At 38.4% G+C, this 19,560-nt stretch overlaps 3 protein-coding genes across 4 annotated transcripts; 1 reads left to right on the top strand and 2 right to left on the bottom strand.

The window, feature by feature from the left end:
- On the top strand, positions 1-1,425 carry LOC110765799 (glyoxylase I 4). Its single transcript, XM_021969037.2, has 3 exons — positions 1-279; positions 465-805; positions 1,023-1,425. The coding sequence occupies exons 1-3, from the start codon at positions 95-97 to the stop codon at positions 1,112-1,114; spliced, it is 618 nt and encodes a 205-aa protein (XP_021824729.1). The 5' UTR covers positions 1-94; the 3' UTR covers positions 1,115-1,425.
- Positions 1,426-2,137: 712 nt separating this feature from the next.
- On the bottom strand, positions 2,138-12,562 carry LOC110765679 (ion channel protein). Of its 2 annotated transcripts, XM_021968872.2 has the most exons (12): positions 11,921-12,553; positions 11,100-11,168; positions 10,403-11,011; positions 9,581-9,763; positions 9,280-9,339; positions 8,982-9,185; positions 7,551-7,799; positions 6,809-6,919; positions 5,896-6,090; positions 5,185-5,277; positions 3,533-3,799; positions 2,138-2,823 (listed from the first exon to the last, which is right to left on the bottom strand). In XM_021968872.2, the coding sequence occupies exons 1-12, from the start codon at positions 12,446-12,448 to the stop codon at positions 2,605-2,607; spliced, it is 2,787 nt and encodes a 928-aa protein (XP_021824564.1). In that variant the 5' UTR covers positions 12,449-12,553; the 3' UTR covers positions 2,138-2,604. The 2 variants fall into 2 exon arrangements, with proteins under 2 accessions (XP_021824564.1, XP_088102585.1); XM_088246459.1 differs by lacking the exon at positions 5,185-5,277 and having other exon boundaries at positions 11,921-12,562.
- Positions 12,563-15,410: 2,848 nt separating this feature from the next.
- Positions 15,411-19,387, bottom strand: LOC110765674 (uncharacterized protein At5g49945-like). Its single transcript, XM_021968863.2, has 3 exons — positions 18,247-19,387; positions 15,958-16,161; positions 15,411-15,865 (listed from the first exon to the last, which is right to left on the bottom strand). Exons 1-3 carry the CDS (start codon positions 19,291-19,293, stop codon positions 15,635-15,637), a joined length of 1,482 nt encoding a protein of 493 aa, XP_021824555.2. The 5' UTR covers positions 19,294-19,387; the 3' UTR covers positions 15,411-15,634.
- Between the last annotated feature and the right edge of the window lie 173 nt (positions 19,388-19,560).

Here is a 19,560-nt window from a genome sequence, read left to right as displayed (position 1 = left end):
TAACTGCCTTTATATAAGCCCAGTATACTCTCTCATAACATATATCCCCACCACAATAAACTCTGAGAGAGAGAGGGAGAGAGAGAGAGAGAGGATGAGGAATGCAGGAGAGTTTGAGGATACAGAAAGGTGGAATTCATCTTCAAAGCTGCCTCAGCTGTGTTTAAATCACGTGTCATTTGTTTGCAAGTCAGTTAGCAAGTCTGTGAGGTTTTATGAGCAAGTCTTAGGTTTTGTGCTCATTAAACGCCCTTCTTCCTTCAACTTTGAGGGAGCTTGGTACGCCGCCCTTACCCTTGTCCCACTAATTAACCTCTCTTCTATTTCACTCACCCTTCATTTTAACCTCTTTTTTTTTCTTATTTCCATGTGTGGAACTTTTGCTCAGCTTATTCTTTTCCTAATTACTATTTCATAATTAATAATATAAGATTAATGCTAATTGAATCATCATCATATCTCAGGTTGTTCAACCATGGAATTGGTATTCATCTGCTAGAGTCAGACAAAAATATCCCAGAAAAGAAAGGCAAGATCAACCCAAAGGACAACCACATTTCATTCCAGTGCTCAGATATGGGGCTGGTTATGCAGAAGATGGAGGAGATGAAGATGGAGTATGTGACAGCCAAGGTGGAAGAAGGTGGTGTTATTGTGGACCAGCTCTTCTTTCATGATCCAGACGGCTACATGGTTGAAATTTGCAATTGTCAAAATCTCCCAGTTCTTCCAATCTCCTCATGCCCTATCAAGCTTATTACCAACACCAACGCAAACCATACATCATCATCATCATCCTTTTATGGTAGGTCTGCCTCTTTAATATGGTATATGATTTTTGGTCTTCGTAATTTGGGTGAAGTTCTACTTTGGTGCCTAGATTTGATTCCCCTTCCCCGCTTGTATTTTAAATTGAAAACCCTTGTACATAATCTCCTGACTGTAATAAGAGTCTTTAAATCAACGGTTGAGGTAATTTTCATTTCATCATAAAAAGTGCTAAAATTAAGAAGAAAATGCAGGGGAACAAAGACAAGAGATGAGCTGTTCTGGAGAAGCTGCGACGCTGATGATGGAAGGCTTAGTGATGGACGTCATGAACATTTCCATGTGAGAGCATTGTTGCATTGTTAGGATTTTGTTTTGGTTGATTTGGGGTGTATTTGTGGTGCTCTGTTACGAGATTCCTCTGTTGGCCCTCCTCTTTCTGCAAACGCCATCGATTGCTTCCCTTATTACGGAGATGTCAACGTTGGCTGTGAAATTATTATTATTTTAATCTTTTACTGCTAGGGTTTGCTTGTATATTAATGCTTTGTTTTGTTGTCGGCAATTATATTCGGGCCTTGGCTTTTTTGGACTTTGCCTCTTTTGGGCCTTGTACCGGAACTTTCTATTTTAATGAATATTCATTTACAACCTAAATGCTAGAATTAGACAAGCCCTAGCAGTAATACTAGCTGGTGGACTAGCTTCTAGGATGAGCAAATAGTAAGCTCATTACGTGATGAGAGAGATAGAGAGAAAAGAATTGCATGAACTCGTGATATGCAAGTTTCTACGGCATATCCCTCCTCTCTCTATATCTCTTCTTATGTTACATATGTCGCCTATCAAAGAAAGAGAGAGATAGAAGGATTTATCATCGTGTTATTGCTCTCTTCTCTCTATCTCTCTCCTTGTGTCGCCTATTAAAGGAGAAGAGAGAGAGAGAATGGTGAGTAACAGGAGGCTTATACTCTGCTTTTGTTTTTCGTATGTTTTTTTCTTTTTGATTCGGTTGTTGATATGCTACATACTAATAATAGCCTCTGCTTATCACTTGCATCCATCCTTTCAAATTTAATTATAGAAAATGAATTAAAGAAAATTCCTTTTAAAAAAGAAAAAAACAAGTTCCTTTGTTCTTTTTATCAAGCCTAAAATCTAGCTACGAGTAAAAGAGGCCCACCATCTCCTTTTGGGGAATTACCTCTTTCTTTATTAATATAATTGGAAGAAGTGTTTTGACCAAAAAAAAATAATATATATATATATATATATATATATATATATATAATTGGAAGAAGTGCGACTTGAACACGTTCCTGATCTACCATACAACAAGGGCAGAGCTAATGCTGTTTTTGAACTGGCATGAATCTCAGATATGATTAAACCACACATAATGGATTATCAAAACTTACAAAAATGTATCCAAATAAATACAAAGGATTTGAACTGACATGAACTAACTCTTGCTGTAATGAATTGAATTCTCATTTTCGGAGTCAAACTTAATTGAATTTACAAAATCATAATTTAATCATCCAGCCAACTAACTTCATATTCTGATTTAAGTCACCAGGCACCCATTGATACAATACAACTACCTTTTCAGGTGGAAAGGGATGTCATCCTCCTCAGCAAGAACCAGCACTTTCCCGGAATCATGGCTGAATCCGCTTCCCCAATGAATACAAAATATTTCTAAGTTATAGCACACAATTATTAATGCCATGCATAGGTAATATTAGTGAGGTTGGGGAGGGAAAAGAAGGGCAACTCCTGATTACTGCAGATGTCAAGCGTAGACCAGTTTAGCACTCCCTTGTTAAATTAGGTTCATTGACTTATGGAGATGACCACGAAAACATCATCATGGGACCATTTTCTTCGTTCTGACTTTGGGGATGGGTTAATTATGGCCCGCTCTGTGTTTGCACGCCGATATCCAATCACGATTTCCTGCCTTTGACGACCCCTAAGCATTATATCATAAAAGCAGAGTTCTTCCTGGTCATATAAATAGAGTTCTGCTGGTTTTATGCACATCTCATTTCCCTGTCCAAGCACAAAGAACCTGAAGCTTTAGTCTTTTAGTTTTTAATTTCAATCACTAATTAAAATAGAAACATATCTGAAAATAATAATAACTATTAGAATTTCAGAGTAAATACTCTGGAAAAACACCTCTTCTACAGAAGTTAGCACAAATAATTTATATCCTCTCAGAAGCTCAGCGTTCCATATGACCAATACACACTACATATAATATAGCATTGCAGAGTTGAGAATAAAATCCAGACTATAATGTCAAGAAAATGTGTGTGGGTGGGGGAGGGGGCGGGGGTGATAAAACTTCGGAAGAGGGATCCTTCTTTTAAGAAAAGAAAAGACCAGTATCGTGGTCTATCCTGCAATGTGATTCATCCGAACTGTATACTTCTAAGGTCCCATTCAAGGAGACAAATCCAGCCAAATTATATTTGATAACTTCTTTCTATTCAAATCCTATTTGCTTCATCTATCCCACATAGAATATCTACATTCTTTCCTACATAAATTATAATTATATTTTTTGGAACTGTTATTGGCACTCCAAAATAATCATCCTACAGTCCTCCAAGTGCAATTTCTCCCTTGTGTTTTTAGAATGGAGGAGCGTGTGATGACTCTTTTGGATTGCCAATAACTGCTCCCTACTTTGTAATGTAATTATAAATCATTCATCACACATTTATAATGACATAAAACAGAGTATGAAGAATACCTCTTCAGCAAATAGCTCCTCAAGGACACGATTGATTTGCTTGTCTTCAGCCACCATTGCCAGTGCCATACTAACCAGTTCGTTTGATAGCACATAATCACTGATTCTAGACACTGAGACCAAGTTTCTAGTCCTAGAATCCAGAATTTCACTAATTATTATTGATTTGTCTGAAGCTTGCTGCATTTCACGGATCCAAGAGCTGTGTGAAAATGCAGACAACCGTAAAGAAGTTGGCTTTGTATCTTTGTCAGGGAGACGCTTTGACTGCAATCCAAAAGTGAAGAAGTAGCTTATATTAGTAGTCATTATTGAGTTGCAACATCTTCAATGCCAAATTTACATAATCCAACTTCCACATAATCATACTTAAAATCTAAAGCAAATCCAATCCCTAAACAGAAAAGGCCATGATCTGAAATTCTATGCACCAAAATCATAACCAAAACATGAAATTTTAAAAGATTAACCATAATGCAAAATCAGATGCACCAGATTCATAACCCAAGAACAGCGAATACTTTGATTTTTCCTATGAACAAAAGAAAGGAGATACATATAATATCTGAAATCTAAAATCAAAGCTTGGCAACCACAATTAATTGAGTGTTGAGTCTGAGGAAGTCAGGAAATGTTAAAATAAAAGAATCAGCACTCAGATGGATCAGGTCAAAAAATAGAACTCAGATTATTCTTTTAGAAATCCAGCATTTCTGGTTTTGTTTTGATGATGAAAGCTCCGGAATGAAGGTTAAGACTTTTGTTGGGTACACGTTTAGGAAGGAGCATCTAGAGCAGAGGTACTGCGAGTTTGTGGGGCTTCATTCTTTTTCATTTGTTCAGGTGCTCAACGAGTGGTTCGGTTAAAATTAAAGATCTGCCATTAGAGAGAGCTCCAAAGCTATACCTCCAGGTTTAGAGAGGGAGACACAAAGAGAAGAAAAAAGCGGAAGATAGGAAAATGGTTTGTGTGAGACACAGGTCCCAGCCCACCAAAATGTTAGCCACATTGGGGCCACATCAGCAATACAAGGGACAAAGTGACAGAGGTTGACGAATGGAGCATTTTAAAATACCAGGACAAGTTAAGGCATAAAATGAGGCATAAAGAGGTGTAATAGTTCAGAAGGAATAGGTGTAATTAAGCCTAAGAAAACCCTTGACCATCCTAAAATCAATAAGCTTCATGAGGATTAATCTGATATGTTACTGCCCTCAGAGATAAACAAAGAAACAAGCAAGTGGATAAGGAATCCACAAGAGCAAAACAAAAGTAAACAGCAACCTAAAGACCAAAACAAACGAAGGAAAAGAGAACAAAAGAAAACAGGATTTATCTCAAATAGCAAGAATGTCCCAAAGCATTAGATTACTAGGAATGACAGGTTTACAAATTGGATTAAAACCTTGACAAAATAATTCAGATCAATAGGGAGGAATTTCTGAAGAATGAAGATGCAAGAGTTAATTTAAGTGGTGGTGATGGATAATCAATTTTTGAAGAGTCATCAGGACTAGAGCTGATTCAGTCTATGCCTGATTGTCTGAACTTTCCCTTACATATGCATACATGCATGTACGTACATCAGTGATGACAGATTTTTTTATCACCACTCTTACACGCCTAGGCAGGATGCAGCAATTGAAGTCACCTGTATATCTCGTATAAGGAGAAGAGTCGCAAGGGATCTTGAGTCAGAATGAACAACAGAGTCCTCTAGTGATTCATCTGCAAGAATTAATATCTGTCCACTTAGAGTTAGTAACCAGTTGAAGAAGAAAGTCTACACAAGAAAGTTTCAAAGCGACTCATTTTGTCCAAGCAAAATAGAATTCTATTGAATTTCTAAAGTAGCTCCTTGGGCTACTATTACAGCATAATTTGATGACCTTTCTTTTTCTAATATTGAATTAGCTTGGAGGGAAGCTGTGTCTTCATTATGGTCAAGAATCAGATCCTCTGTATTGTTTCTTTCAGGTGGATTTCTGGTCCAGCCCCACCCTTTGTACAGATTTATTATTCTTAATAAAATTTATGTTTCTTCCGAAAAATTATGTTAACTCAAATAAGTTGGCATTGTGGCTTAGGGGAAAGAAGTTTTCTAGTGAAGTCCTTCCTATTAGATCACTAGGTTTCAAGGGATACGAAGTACGTTCCCCAATAAATTTAGATTCAGCAGTGATGCACCAGCTTAAAACATTCTGAAGGTCAGGGCCAAATTCTGAAATATGAGATGTGATATCTCATTTTCTATCTTTTTTTTTCATCAGAAATATAAACTTTGATTACAGAAAGGAAAAAAGAAGTACAAGAAAATACAGACAAGAGAGAGAGAGAGAGAGAGAGAGAGATTCAAACTTACAGAATCAAAAGTCTCCAGAGGAAGACTCTCTAAATGCCGTTTGATAACAGCATTTCCTTCTTTGTGGACAAGCTTTATGTTCTCCAATCTAGAAACATCCAGTCCACCATCTGTAAGTTTCCTATCTCTTTCTATTACAGGAACTTCATTGAACATCCAAAGTTCTGAACCTGGAGGCAAGAATGCCTCTAGAACCTGAGAAGCAGAATTCAGCAACAAATCAAGTTGGAGCTAAAACCTGAATTATGCAGAGATTCCAAATTACTAGTTTATTAGTGAGCTTTCATAATTAACAGATAGGAAAGAAGAAACCACACCACCACACACCCCGCCACCCCCCCCCCCCCCCCCCCCCCACCAAAAAAAAGGAACAGACGAAACCATTCCTATAGTCCAAAAGTCCCAGACAGCCCAACCAAAAGTGAGAAAAGGTTACTAATAAGAGGCAGGAAAGAGAAAAATGAGAGAGAGAGAGAGAGAGAGAGAGGAAGATGTGTGATTGTTTTAGTCAGCATTGTCCAATCCAGCTAAGATTTCAACTCTGCCACTAATCGTTCCCCGGATAAAGTAGAACAATACACTGAATCCACAGAAACACCACAATTTTGGTGGAAGCACCATATTTTTTAAGGAAACTGTTCTAAATGGCACCTTTTCAACTGAAACTTTGAGGTATCAAGATTCGACATAGGTTTTGTGTCAGTCTTGTTGTAAATGAAAACTTCTGCATGTTTCAAGTAAAATGAAAAAAAATTTGTTCCCTTTGTACGCCGAACGCCAATTAATGTAGTTAATTTCTATTCCCCATGGATATTGCTGATTACTATGCTATTTTTGTTGACTAGTACAGTTGCTTTTTACACTTTTTTTACCAGAAAAGATCATGTTTATGAGACAATATTAACTTTGTTACCATAATCATATCGTCTATGTCACGACGCCAGCCACAAAACAATATCTTCTCAGGGTATTTGGGAGGTTCAACTGTCTTTGGACAAGAGCCTGCACATACCTGCACACATACCTGCACAAAGGACACAACATGAGCTCATGCATGTCAAATGTCATCATTTCCTAATTTTCTTATACATATTCAGGCAAATATAATAATGGCATCCAAGGCATCCAGTAAACTTAGCAGATAATTTTACATTAATTTTTGGAAAGCTATGCGGGTCTGACGACAAAAGAAAAGGAAGAAGTATAACGAGAAAACAGTGAATGTGTATGGACCTAGTTAACCATTTGCTTTCCTGTTAAACAGCAATCCATTGGTTGTGCTTCTAAACCAGCAAATTTATACCTAGTAACTATGCCAGGTGCATGTCATATAGGTGAACCCAAAACCCATACAAATTGGGGGGAGGGGGAAGAGTGACAGAGAGACAGAGCAAACAAAGATAACCTAGTTTGATTGTTAATCCTTAAAAATTTCTTGTTCAGTTGTTAATCCTGTATAATGGGGATTCATCAACTACGAATCAAAAATATTTTCTACAAACGAGTGAGTTGCTTAATGTAACTGCTTACTTCACTATTAAATCTGAGAATGATATCATTATCAGCATAATAGTAGCAGTATAGCACAAAACATAGTTTTGAAACTTTCCAATTTTTACAGTATATTGTTGGCACATAAAGAAAATATTGATAACCTCTGGAAAGGGGCATGGAGCATAAGTGTCATCATCTTCTGCTATAACTAGAACCTCATCCCCTTCTTTCAGAACATAATTATCATCTGGATTTAAGATTATCTTCCCACCATCTGCAGCAACCTTAATTCCACAAGGAATTGCATCAGGAAATGAAATAAGCACATTTTCAAAACGAAGACCATCCAATTGAGGCCACCTTTTGACGTAAAACTCAGCATTCTCAAACCCCAATATGTCCTCCCATATCTGACCAAAGAAAATTAATAAATTAGTTAAAAAAGGAATTTATTGAAAAATATAAAGCATATATGGGTTTTTGGATATGCAAAAGAGATAATATAGAATCGCAAGGTTTAAATAATGTAAGAGAGATATTGTCTATGTTCGCATGAATCCTACTTGAGGAATTTGATGGATAACCCTTCTCTTTCTCCTGTCATCCCCTCAAATGCATTTTGGAGGACGGAAGTACCTCCTAAGGTTTGGGTGTTAGCACAGATGGTCACTCATGTTAGGGTTACAGCTTGTTATAAGGTTCAAGGAATAAAAACTCCTCATTGTCTTCTTCCTTAATGTTATTGGTATGTGATGTGCAAAGATGGCGCAGAAAGCGTGAACCATTTGTTTCTGCACTCCAATTGCCTTATCCTTCGGATTGGTCTGCCATTTTAGACTCTGTGGGTTGTTTGCTTTGGTTTGGTATGGGGTCTTGCTGTTTTGGTTGCATCTTTACGTGATTCTGATGAATCCCTCTCCATCATGTTTTGTACTTCTCTCAACTCTTCAAAATATTTCTTGTTGTTCTCAACAAAGAGTGATTTTCAGCCATACAATTGGAATGATCAGCAACTGTAAACTTGATAATTGAGAATGTTTCCTAAAATGCTCATTAAATGGCATTACTTTTTCCTTGGGTTTTCCCCTTTCCACATAGGTTTCACTCTTCAGTATGTGGCAAGAATTGACAGGTTCTGCACAAATAATGTTTCCTATTTGGAGTAGAATCGTTGTGGTAAACTATATCAATTCCTTGTAGAAAGCTACTCCTACCCCTAATGTAACTAGGCTCTTACCAAATATATACATAACTCATGCAAATAATAAAGCAATATTTAACAATATTAAATAAAACAAAATAAAAACTATTTAAGTATAAAGTGTGAGCCTCGGGCTAGGTTTTGGGCCAGGTCATGCTGATTCATGGCCCAAAACATGGGCCAAATTGGCTGGCACACTGTTCCCTGGGCCATTTTCCAGCCCTACTCAGCCCAGTGAACCTTGTCTCACCAGACAAATATATACTTAAATGGAATTAAAATATTATCAGAACTCAGGAAAACAAACTTAATCACAGAAGGAAAGAACTAGTCTTATATGACTTGCACAAGTTTTAAGAAGCGTAATTAAAGCTCAGCTCCCTAGAGTTACCTGTGCAAGACCAGGCTGCAGAGCACACTGTATCATCAACCTTCCAATCACATCATGTGCTACAACTGTTTCTATGAGTTCTCCTCCAACAAGCTTCACCAGAGGCTCATTGTCAAGGTCACTCATCTCTACAACAATATGACCCCTCAAACCCTCTTTCACCCCAGTTAGGCTGAGCACAACCCTCAAAGCACGTGCATCACTCTGGAAACATAATACAACCAATGTAACTAAAGTTTGATGTGCAATAATGTAAACCTTTGAGAAACGTAAGAGGACATCTGAAATAAGAAATAACCTGATCTGCATTTTCATCAGATGCCAATACAATGATAGCACGTGCTTTTGAAACTGAGACCTGCAAATGACAAAACAAAACCCAATCTGAATCAGCAACCATGAGAGAGAGAGAGAGACAAAAACAATATGAAAAGAGGATGAAGCACCTATAACTATCTTGAAAAATATATGTTCCAATCAAAATAATACTACCAGCAATTGAGAAAATGAAATACATAGTATTGAACCCTTCAACGAACAAAACTACAATCATTAGTACTAGTAGTATATAAGAGGAATATCAAAGACACCCAACGTACCTTCTTCAGGTCAGCCAGTATAAGAGGGCTGCCACTTCTGCATATAACAGAGGTCCCCATGAAGTCAAATTCAAGCTTTGCTATATCCAGCTCCATTTCCTCCTTGTCTCTTTCAGCAAGTACAACAACAACACCACCACCAACACTCTTGTTTGCTATTGCTAGCTGCTTTAGAAGTGAACCCTGAAGCAGCAAAAAACGAAAATTTGAATTCCCCTTCTTTCTTTCCTGTTTGAGTCCTTAACTATAAAGCTCACACAGAGAACTTCTTTTATAAGATTAAATGGTGCTTAGTTTCATAGACGATAAGGAAAGAGAGGTTTAGGGGCCTTTAAGGATCGTTTTTCAATTGCAAGAGAAACATGAACTTGCAAGAATCTATCTGTGAAACCAGTTAAAATGAATACAGAAGAAATGAAACAACAAAGAACTTAAAATGAGTCCCTAGAGACAACTATAATTACCCATACAGTACTAACTGCCAAAAGTACAAATCTAAAAGCATATTCAAGAAGCAAGATGGAGATATCACTTGAAGACTAATAGTCATGCAAACAGCTAAGTTCCCTATTCTTTTTGGTATGTGTTAACAACTAAGTTCATGTTTCACATCATGCAGTAAATGCCCAACAATACAATTTTGAAGAAATTCAAGTCGTATGGCATCCCAGAATTTGTGAATCACATCCCAAATCTAAAACAAAATTAGAGATCTAAAGAAGAAAAAAGTTTAAAGGGAAAGCAAGATTGAGATTTCACTTGAATATAAACCATGAATTTTAGATAGAGGTGTATCCAATTTAAAAATGGTCGAGAGTTTACCAGTTTGTCACTCCATCCAAGAATTAGGATGTGGTTCATTTCAATGACTTCACTCTTCCCTTTCCGCAGTGAATCAACCTTCTCTGATATAGCATCAGAAACAAGCCCAAGCATCATTGCAAATATTAGCATGCCTCCTGAACTTATAGAGACAGAAACTATCCTTGGCCCAAGGCCTACTGTGTCGGCATGGTTTCCAGAATCGGCAACAAAAGTCCATGAGAGCCAAAGAGCTTCAGCAAAGCTATTTTTATTGACTGCATACAATGCCAATCCACCAAACCCTATAAGAAATATTGTTGCAAACAGAAGCGCAAGCAGTTTCGCATATGGATAGACAGAGAAACACACATCCACCATATATGCAATCCTCTTCTTTATGGGAACCTCCTCTTCGTTACTCTTCATCCTTTTTGAGAGATTCCTTATTTGGGAAAGATAATCAAGATGTTTGTACAATGCAATTGGCATAGTAAGTATAATGACCACAGCATACAAAGCAACAGTTCTTCTTTCAGCATTAGCAAAATGGAAAAAAAAGGGATTCTTCTCAGCCAGAAAAAGACTAAAGCTGCTATTTGAACTGATATCTTTTTCGGTACACCATTCCTGAAAGCAGCATAATTGATTATTAGGGAGACTGCTATAGAGAATGTCAAACCAAGAACCAAAATAGGGTTGAAGCCATGAAACATACCTCAAGTTGTGCAACTCTCTGCCGCAGATAAAATACATAAGTTACAGGTAATATACAAGTGAAAGTAAGCTGCAACAGAAGAAGTTTATACAAAATTATTAAACTCGTAATTTCAACAATACAAAAGTACAACATCAGAAGCAATATCTGGTTTATATAGATTTTGCACAAAGAAAGGCAAAGGATGTGCTGATAAATTAACATCATTTACTATTTACTTCTTAAAAATCCCAAAAATTCCCGTAATCAGTGAGCAGCTAAACAACTCAAGAATAAGACAATGGTAGTATATCTTATTATATGACGTAGACATAGGCACATCACTTCTCCTCATAGTATTTTAGCATTTTCGGTAACTTTAATACAGAAACAGCTTCTTTCCGTAAACAGCAGATGAAACGAACATACAACTGCAGCATAAATGGGAACAGTGTGATTGCAAGGACTAAAGTTTTTTTTTTTCTCTCTTTTTTGTTGGAAGGACTTGGGTCATAAATAAATTAGCATTATGTTATTTTAAGTAGCTCATTCAACCGATTGAAAACCTTATACATACGTAAACTTCAACATAAATTAGTATAGAATTGTGGATATGCATTTTTTTCCCCTAAAAATAGTAGTATATGAGAACATAAAAAACGTTGTTTTTAAAGCATTTGTTTCCTAGAATCTAGGGGAAGTTGAAAAACGGTATCGTAGATATTACAAAAGCCTACATTCGTTTCAACAGAAATCAGAAAATCTAGTAGTTGAGCTCAGCTGAGTTAAGTTAGAGAGAACGAAAATTGATGCAAATTCTGAAAATGAATCAAATGGCTTACCACAACTAGTAACAAATAACGTTTACGTTCCCCAGGCCGCCTCGAAATTGGCCGAGCCAACTCACTCGAAGAAGAGGCCGGAGCTCCACTTGGCACCACCTTCAATTTCTTCCTCTCAGCCTCCGGCTTCGGCACCGATGCAGCAGGCGGAGACTGGGACGCGATCCGGTGCGACGCGTCGACAAGCCTACCATGCGCCGCAGCCGTACGCGAATCAGAGGAGGCGAGCTTCTTGCCGCGTTTGGAAGTGTTCTGTGGGACGACGAAGGAAGGGAAGACCCAGTCGCGGTCGGAGAAGTCTCGGTGGTCCGCGGCAGCATTGGAGGCGCGGCGATCGGGCGGCGGCCACTGGCGGGAGGCAACGGCGGTGGAGATGCGTCGGACAGCGGGAAAGAGTGGGCCTGGGAAAATTGGGGTTGTGGGTCCCGCGTCGTCAGTGGCGGTGGTGATGACGGTCCGGGATTTCTTGAGCTGTGGTGGGCTCTCGGCCTTGTTGGGCTTCGAGGGCTCTTCGTTGCCATCAAGCATTTTTTTTTGGGTTTTATTTCATAGACAGAGAGAGGGAGAGAGACATGTTGAGCTTCGGAGTTGCAGTGACGGAATTGATATGGTTTCTATATTTTACTGGTGTTCAAGGTGGGCCCGTAAATAAAAAAGAAAGATAAAAAGGGGGTACGGTTTTTTATGCTTCTTTCCAGTTTGATTGGTCCGGTGGCGGTGGTAACTATTTCTGTCTAGGGGAGTTCAAAATGGGCGATGCTCGAGTCTCTTGTCCAAAAGATGTTACCAAAAAAAACACAACACATTGGAGTTTCGTTTACGCCAACCAAGGCCAAATAGTTTGAACTATTCAAAAATTTAAAGGGCCATATTTCATTTGAGTCGTTTTGAATCTCATTTATTTTCTTCTGTTTCTAATTACTTAGAATTGCGGATTCAAATTTAGGACATCTTTAGAATTGCGAATTCAAATTTGAAACATCTTCCACTATTAGGAACAAAGAAAAGTAACACTTAAAAACTATCATTCCATTATTCATAACCATTAACTAAGGAACTATCATTTTATGTCGCACATAAATTGCTAATGGAAAGTTGGAATAATTAGTGATATTTTTTTTACAAGTGATAGTCTAAACTATTCCTAGTTAATTTCATTTACGAAAAAGGGACCCCATACATGAATGCAAGTCGGTGTACTATTATTGCACGTGATATTAGGAGCAAGGAAATTTCTGAGGGATTTTAAGGAGCAACATTATAGAGAAGGGAAAATTTCTGCTCACCACTTGAACTTAAGTGTATACTCACCACTACTTTTAAAACTTGACACATGTTCTATGGTTAAACTTAGTTAACTTTTATATGAAAATTTAAAATAAAAAAATGTAAAAGAGCCCACAGCCCAGCACACATCCTGATTCTCTCCCCCTTTTTTCTCCTTTCCTTTTTTGTAATATTATTTCTTTCCTCCTCCTTCCCCGAGTCTTCTCTTCTCTTCTCTCTCCTCCTCTTCCCCACTCTCCGCCTGAATATTTCCATTCGGATTTCCAGAATCCGCCTTTAATTTTTTTTTCTTCATCATCAGCTGTATTGCAATTTTTCTTTTCTTGTAATCATATTTAATTTTTCAATTTAATAATTAATTACTATTAGTATCGTGGAAGGAAATTGGAGACTCCATTAGTACAGCGAAGCTTTTGTATTTTGTTTCCAGTTTGAAATCCATATGCAACTTCTTTATAGTATTCGATTAGCAATTACATATTTACTTGATTTACGTTGGTTCCTAATTATATGAACTAATCTGCATTTAAATTTCATTGATCAATCTAATCATACTAAGATCACAAAAAGCTTAACCTCAATAAGATCAACCATGAAGGACTCTGTAATCAAAATTTAGACAGAGGAAGAAAGAGATACAGAGTGAGTGAGGGAAAGAGGAGAGAACAGAGAAGAGAGAGAAGGGTCAGGGGAGGAGGAGGAAATAAATTTTTTATTAAAAAAAAAAAAAGCAAAGGAGGACAAAGGGGGAGAGAATCGGGCTGTGGGCTCTTTTTCGATTTCTTTTTAAAATTTACATATAAAAGTTAACTAGGGGACATGTGTCAAGCTTCAGTGGTGGTGACTGGTGAGTATGCACCCTTTAAATGGGTGAGCAAAAATGCTAATTATTCACATTATGATATTTTTAGGGTAGAGATGCGCGGCTATACTTTTGGAAATTTCTATTTACAGCGTAAAGCCGCGCGGCTATACTTCAAATCTATTTACAGCGTACAGCCGAGCGAGTATACATTTGAAAATTTCTATTTACAGAGTATAGCCGGGCCGCTACACTTCAAATCTATTTACAGCATATAGCCGCGCGGCTATACTTATGAAAATTCTATTTACAGAGTATAGCCGCGTGGCTAAACTCTGTTAATATCATAATGTGGTTTTCTCTTTTTTAATTACTTTAATTAGTAGTTATGTTTTAATTATTATTTACCTAATGAATAATTAGTATTTAAATATTTTATTAAATTAAAAAAAATTAATTACTATTTATTAATTAATATAATTTGTGAAGTTAATTAAAATATTTGATACTAATTATTCACTAAAGAAATAATAATTAAAACATAATTATTTATGAAAGTAATTAAATAAGGCTAAGATATGATTCAATTAATAAAAAGAAAGGTTTTTTTAAAAAAAAAAATCTATTGACCTAAAGATACTAAGTTTATATTTATTTTTAAAACAAATCTCTATAGCCGCACGGCTATATGCCATAAATAGAATTTTCAACAGTCTAGCCGGGCTATACTTTGTAAATAGAAATTTTCAAAAGTATATTCAAGGGTTTCAAAAGTATAGCCGCGCAACAATACCTCATAAATATCATAATGTGAGAAAGGGAGCATTTTTGCTCACCACTTTAACCATAGGTGTACCCTCACCACTATCCTCAATGCTTGACACGTATCCATAGATATAACCATAGTTAACTTTTGCTTTGTATTTATGGAATCATGATTATGTCTATGGACACATGTCAAGCATTGAGGATGGTGGTGAGGAGCCACCTATGATTAAAGTGGTGAGCAAAAATGCACCCATGTGAGAAAAGGAAAGGAGCATACGTAGGTCCACCTTCAAATTACCCATATTTGACGCCCATTTGAACTGCACCCCGAGAGCACTCTCCTTTGTAGAACGTTGGTGGTTTGCAGTTTGATTGATTTCAATTTTTTGAGTTTATTTGTTTTTTGTGCTGGGAAAGGGATGATAACATCAAATCAATCCAGTTATTCTTCTTCCCTCGTAGCAGGAAATTTGACACAAAATTATCTCAAATTTTGGTCGTCGGTCTCTGTTTGCCACCATCAGCATTTGAGTGCAGAAATGAACATTTTCAGTAAAGAAAGACCTTCGTAAGAGTCTGCAGCAATGAACTTGGGTACACTGTTAACCCACAAAGATGAGTGGCTCCGAAAAATGTCAACAAAGAAATGCTGGGAGTTTTGCGGCATTGAGTTTTGGTACATTCAAAACCTATTGATGTGATAACGTTAGAGGCAAACTTGTTCAGACAATTAAAAGTACAAGGCTGCAAGGGTGCGGAACCAAAACTTATGGCAGGCAAGACTCAGCTAAATATCACAAGGATATTAAATAGAAGATGAGGAGGAAGAGGAACCAATGACAAGTAAAATTCAAGAATCAACTAGCACGGGTCATTTTTATTTTCGGCATTGCTTTCTTCATCTGACGAGCTCGCTCTTTTGCTTCTTTCTTGCGAATACTCTCTGCGCTGAGCTTAGCCTCAGCCTCCTCCATCATCTTTTTCCTCTCTGCCTTCTTTCTTTGCAAGGCCTCTTGCCTAGCATTTTGGAGTTCCTTGTAAGCCTCTTGAGCAGCCTTTGATCTGATTGCTTCTGTTTTTGATCGAGCCTGCATTAGAACATTTCAGAATTAGAAATTAGACCAAATGGCAACTTTTGTTCTAAACTTTGATTCCACAATATAACTGGAAGCTGACCAACCTGACTACTTAGTTTGTAGCGCCCAATCAAATCAATATAATAAGGTACCAGAGCCACCAAACGAGTCATATCCGCCATGTTACTGGCATCTGGTAGGGCAAACTTGAACAAAAGCATCTTCTTGTGTGTCCCTGGATGTTGATCTGAAAAATGCATGTAGACGAACCCCTTTCCGAATTTCTGAAAAGCTTTCTCACCAAAAACCTGCAAATACCAGATGTATCAAATATTTCTGCCGACTCTCTGATTGATCCAACAAATATTGTATAAGTCTAGAATCAACAACACAATGTCTAAACAATGAATGAATGGAAAGAAATGTAACAGCTAATCAAGAAACCACACATCAAAAGGTAAATGTTAGGGAATCAAGAAACAGAATGGACAACTCAGACGGAATTGGGACTTAAGAGGCACAATGTTATAGGGCTAAGAAGCATAATGAACTTGGATGTTCTGGTTAAATGGTTGAATAAGATTTTAAATTCCCCAGCAACCTGATCATGCGATACATAATGATAAAAGGACCGAGAAAATATACAGAAGTCAATCAGTGCACAAGAAAACCTAATGATAAAAGGACCGAGAAAATATGCAACACTCCTTTCTTCCCAATTGCATCTAGGTATGGGATTGAACTGGCTAATTAGGGCACCTAGAGCGCCCTGCCCTGCCCTGCCCTGCCCTGCCCTGTAATCTTGCCGGATCAAGACTCAAATATGGATTCAAAGTGGATCCAGGTTCAATCTCCTAGAAATCAGGAAGATCGAATTGGATCTTAGGCTAAAACTATGATAAGAGAGGGGATTGACTCATTAAAGGGGAAAATGACTGGGGCTTATTTTGTTCCTAGAGTATTATCTTCTTCTTTGATTTGAAACCTGTTAAGTGCAAACCAGCAGTGACATAAGAGAGAGAGAGAGAGAGAGAACTAAAACAAATTTGATTACGAGAGAAGAATAAATAAAGAACAGCACTTTTCCATAGCAATTATGATAGAGGAAAGGTGTTTTATCATTCTCACAGCCTCTCCTACAAAGGCCCATGAGGAATGCACCCCACATTACAAACAAAAGTTGCAAGTAATAACAAAGCATAATGTGACTAACAACCAAACAGAATTTCTCTAAGACATATAAGAGTTTGCACATTACTTGCGCATCTCTCATCTGCCGCTAGATTAAAAAGATTGATCCGATTTTGGAAACGCCAGCAGATCACACTTATACAAGCACCCAGTTTGTGCCCCCATTATATTGAAAGGTTGGCTTAGATACCATCTTTTAATCCAACACTCTGTGAGAGTAATGCAAAAGTAATACAACTTTCTCATCCGCATTACATAATTCTCAGCCACCATAATTGACTCAACAAAACAAATTCCACCTTCATCGGTACTAATTACGATATCAAACCTTAAAGGAGAAATAATACCTATCCAGAGATTCTGCAACAGTTATGCATTCCCACACATAATGCATAAAACATTTAGTTCAGAGCACACTTCTATTAAAAGTAGGCATCAACATGAGAGCAATCTAAAACAGAGTTCATTCACTCATGGCCAGACAACACATTAAAGCCCGACAAACAGGGCAAAATGGTCGAAAATCCTTAAACAATTTACAAAATCACTGACAAAGAAAACTGTAAATGTAATCAGATAGAGAGTAATCAATCATTGGCCTAATGAACTGGGCCAAACGAATAAAATATATATATATATATATATATATATATATATATATATACATACAAATATAACAATAACTACCACTAGTTAGAGACATTAACACTTAACACTAACAACTGAGTTCATGAACTGAACAGTAGATAAGAATTAAGGACTCAACTAACCCGCGACCACCCCATACATGCGAAATACTCAGGATAGTGGCCTATCATGGGCCTTCAATCCTATGGTTGGCCATTCACAAGGAACCCAAAAACAACTGTTATAATAAGCATAAGTTGTTTGTGATTCTTCAGTTTTGCAGTTTATATGGTCTTCAGCATTATCATTGCAGTAAAACAGAATCTTATTATTACCTGTATATATGTGCATATACAGCCTACCCAATATATTCAAACACATAATCACTTGATCGAATGCAGTTCATACTATCAAGAAAACTAAACACTTGAAAGCACACTCATTGCAAGCAAGTAAGAGTGCAAAGCCCAAATTAAACAATAACCACTCAAACCAAATAACATCTAAACGCAAGGATAAACCAGATTAATAAAAAAACCATAACAAATTTGCCATGAATAAGAAAATAAACCAACCTGATCAAGCACAGCCTCGGTGATCAAATCCCCAGCTACCTCCTTCGACTCCGAGATAACAGCCAAGTCCTCAGCAACCCACTTCCTTCCAGTGGGCGGCGACAGGATCCCGGCAAACTTCTGCAAGTCGGGAACCTCCTTCTGCATTGCTTTGGCCGACTTCTTCCTCGCCACGGCGAAAACCACGTGGTCCATCGCATCATCATTCATATAAACCTCGAGATTGATCTCGTCCCTACTCGGCACCACCAAGTTGAAAATGGAGGAGATCAAATCGTGGCGGCTCTTGAGCTCCATCGTCGCCAAAAGTCCCTGGCAGCATCTCCGCCCACTTGCGTAGAACTTGAACACGTTCTGCCCTTCCTTTAACAGCAACGGCGAGTCGTCGCCGTCTCCGACGCCCAAAAGGCTGAAATTCTTCTCGAAGATCGAGTCTTTCGTCGCGAATTTCGCAGCCCAAGCTAGGGCGATGTTCTCGTTCACCCGCTTTCCCGTGAAGTAGTTGATAGCGAAGACGATCAGGAACCCTCCGCACGCAATCTCCACGACGAACGATCTAGTTGCGGCAGGGGGTTTGGGGTCGCCGGAGGGTTTGGGATCGGAATCGGAGGAGGGAGTGGCATTTTCGGTAATTTTCGGGTCGTCGAGGGGCGGTTGTTGAAGTGGTTGCTCAGGTTGGATGGGCAGGCCTTCGAACTCGTCCTCGTCCCAATACTCGAAGCTGGTGGAGGAGGGTTTGGGAAGATCGGTGGGCGGAGGGTCCAAATTGGGGGTCGGGTTGGGATCCGGGTCGGGTTGGGAGGGATCCGGGGAGGGAGGCGAGTCGGGCTGGGAGGGGGTGGTGGTGAGGGGTGTTTGGGAAGGGCGGGTGAGGGTGGAGAGAGGGAGGGAGGAGTCTTCGTCGTCGGCGTCGTCGATGCCGTCGGCGTCTTCGAAGCCTTCGAAGTGGGAGTCGGCGAAGACGACGGTGGGAGAGAAGGAGAGATGGGAGAAGAGGAAGAGGGAGAGGAAGAGAGAGAGGAGAGGAAGGAGAGAGAGTGAGGCCATGCTGCTGCTTGCTGGTAGCTGTTGCTGCTGCAGAGCCTACATGAAGGAAGGGAAGGGACGAAGTGTGCGCGAGTTAGAAACGAAAGAGGAATCAAATAACTAGAATTTTTTTATTATTGTAAAAAAAAAAATACGAGGGAGTGCAATCCGGTCCAACTGATCAAACCGGCCAATCCGAATTGTAGTAGACTCTTTGGTTTGGTTGACCATAAAATTGAACCGCAAAATAATGATTTGAAAACCGACCTATACCGAATCGAATTGATC

This window comes from Prunus avium, chromosome 1, assembly GCF_965620075.1.
Source record: "Prunus avium chromosome 1, drPruAviu1.hap1.1, whole genome shotgun sequence".
Lineage (NCBI taxonomy): Eukaryota > Viridiplantae > Streptophyta > Magnoliopsida > Rosales > Rosaceae > Prunus > Prunus avium.
Note: the sequence above shows the minus strand (reverse complement) of the source record. Positions and strands in the feature narration are given on the sequence as shown.

What these genes read in the sequence shown, in the direction of transcription:
- LOC110765674 (XM_021968863.2), bottom strand. Translation starts at nt 19,293, where the DNA reads ATGGCCTCACTCTCTCTCCTTCCTCTCCTCTCTCTCTTCCTCTCCCTC. An exon ending in CCGAGGCTGTGCTTGATCAG is followed by an intron (nt 16,162 to 18,246) that starts GTTGGTTTATTT and finishes TGGTATTTGCAG; the next exon opens with GTTTTTGGTGAGAAAGCTTT. An exon ending in GCTACAAACTAAGTAGTCAG is followed by an intron (nt 15,866 to 15,957) that starts GTTGGTCAGCTT and finishes GTTCTAATGCAG; the next exon opens with GCTCGATCAAAAACAGAAGC.
- LOC110765799 (XM_021969037.2), top strand. Translation starts at nt 95, where the DNA reads ATGAGGAATGCAGGAGAGTTTGAGGATACAGAAAGGTGGAATTCATCT. An exon ending in TTCAACTTTGAGGGAGCTTG is followed by an intron (nt 280 to 464) that starts GTACGCCGCCCT and finishes ATCATATCTCAG; the next exon opens with GTTGTTCAACCATGGAATTG. An exon ending in ATCATCATCATCCTTTTATG is followed by an intron (nt 806 to 1,022) that starts GTAGGTCTGCCT and finishes AAGAAAATGCAG; the next exon opens with GGGAACAAAGACAAGAGATG.
- LOC110765679 (XM_021968872.2), bottom strand. Translation starts at nt 12,448, where the DNA reads ATGCTTGATGGCAACGAAGAGCCCTCGAAGCCCAACAAGGCCGAGAGC. An exon ending in GTTATTTGTTACTAGTTGTG is followed by an intron (nt 11,169 to 11,920) that starts GTAAGCCATTTG and finishes CTTCTGTTGCAG; the next exon opens with CTTACTTTCACTTGTATATT. An exon ending in TCCTTATACGAGATATACAG is followed by an intron (nt 3,800 to 5,184) that starts GTGACTTCAATT and finishes TTTGGATTGCAG; the next exon opens with TCAAAGCGTCTCCCTGACAA.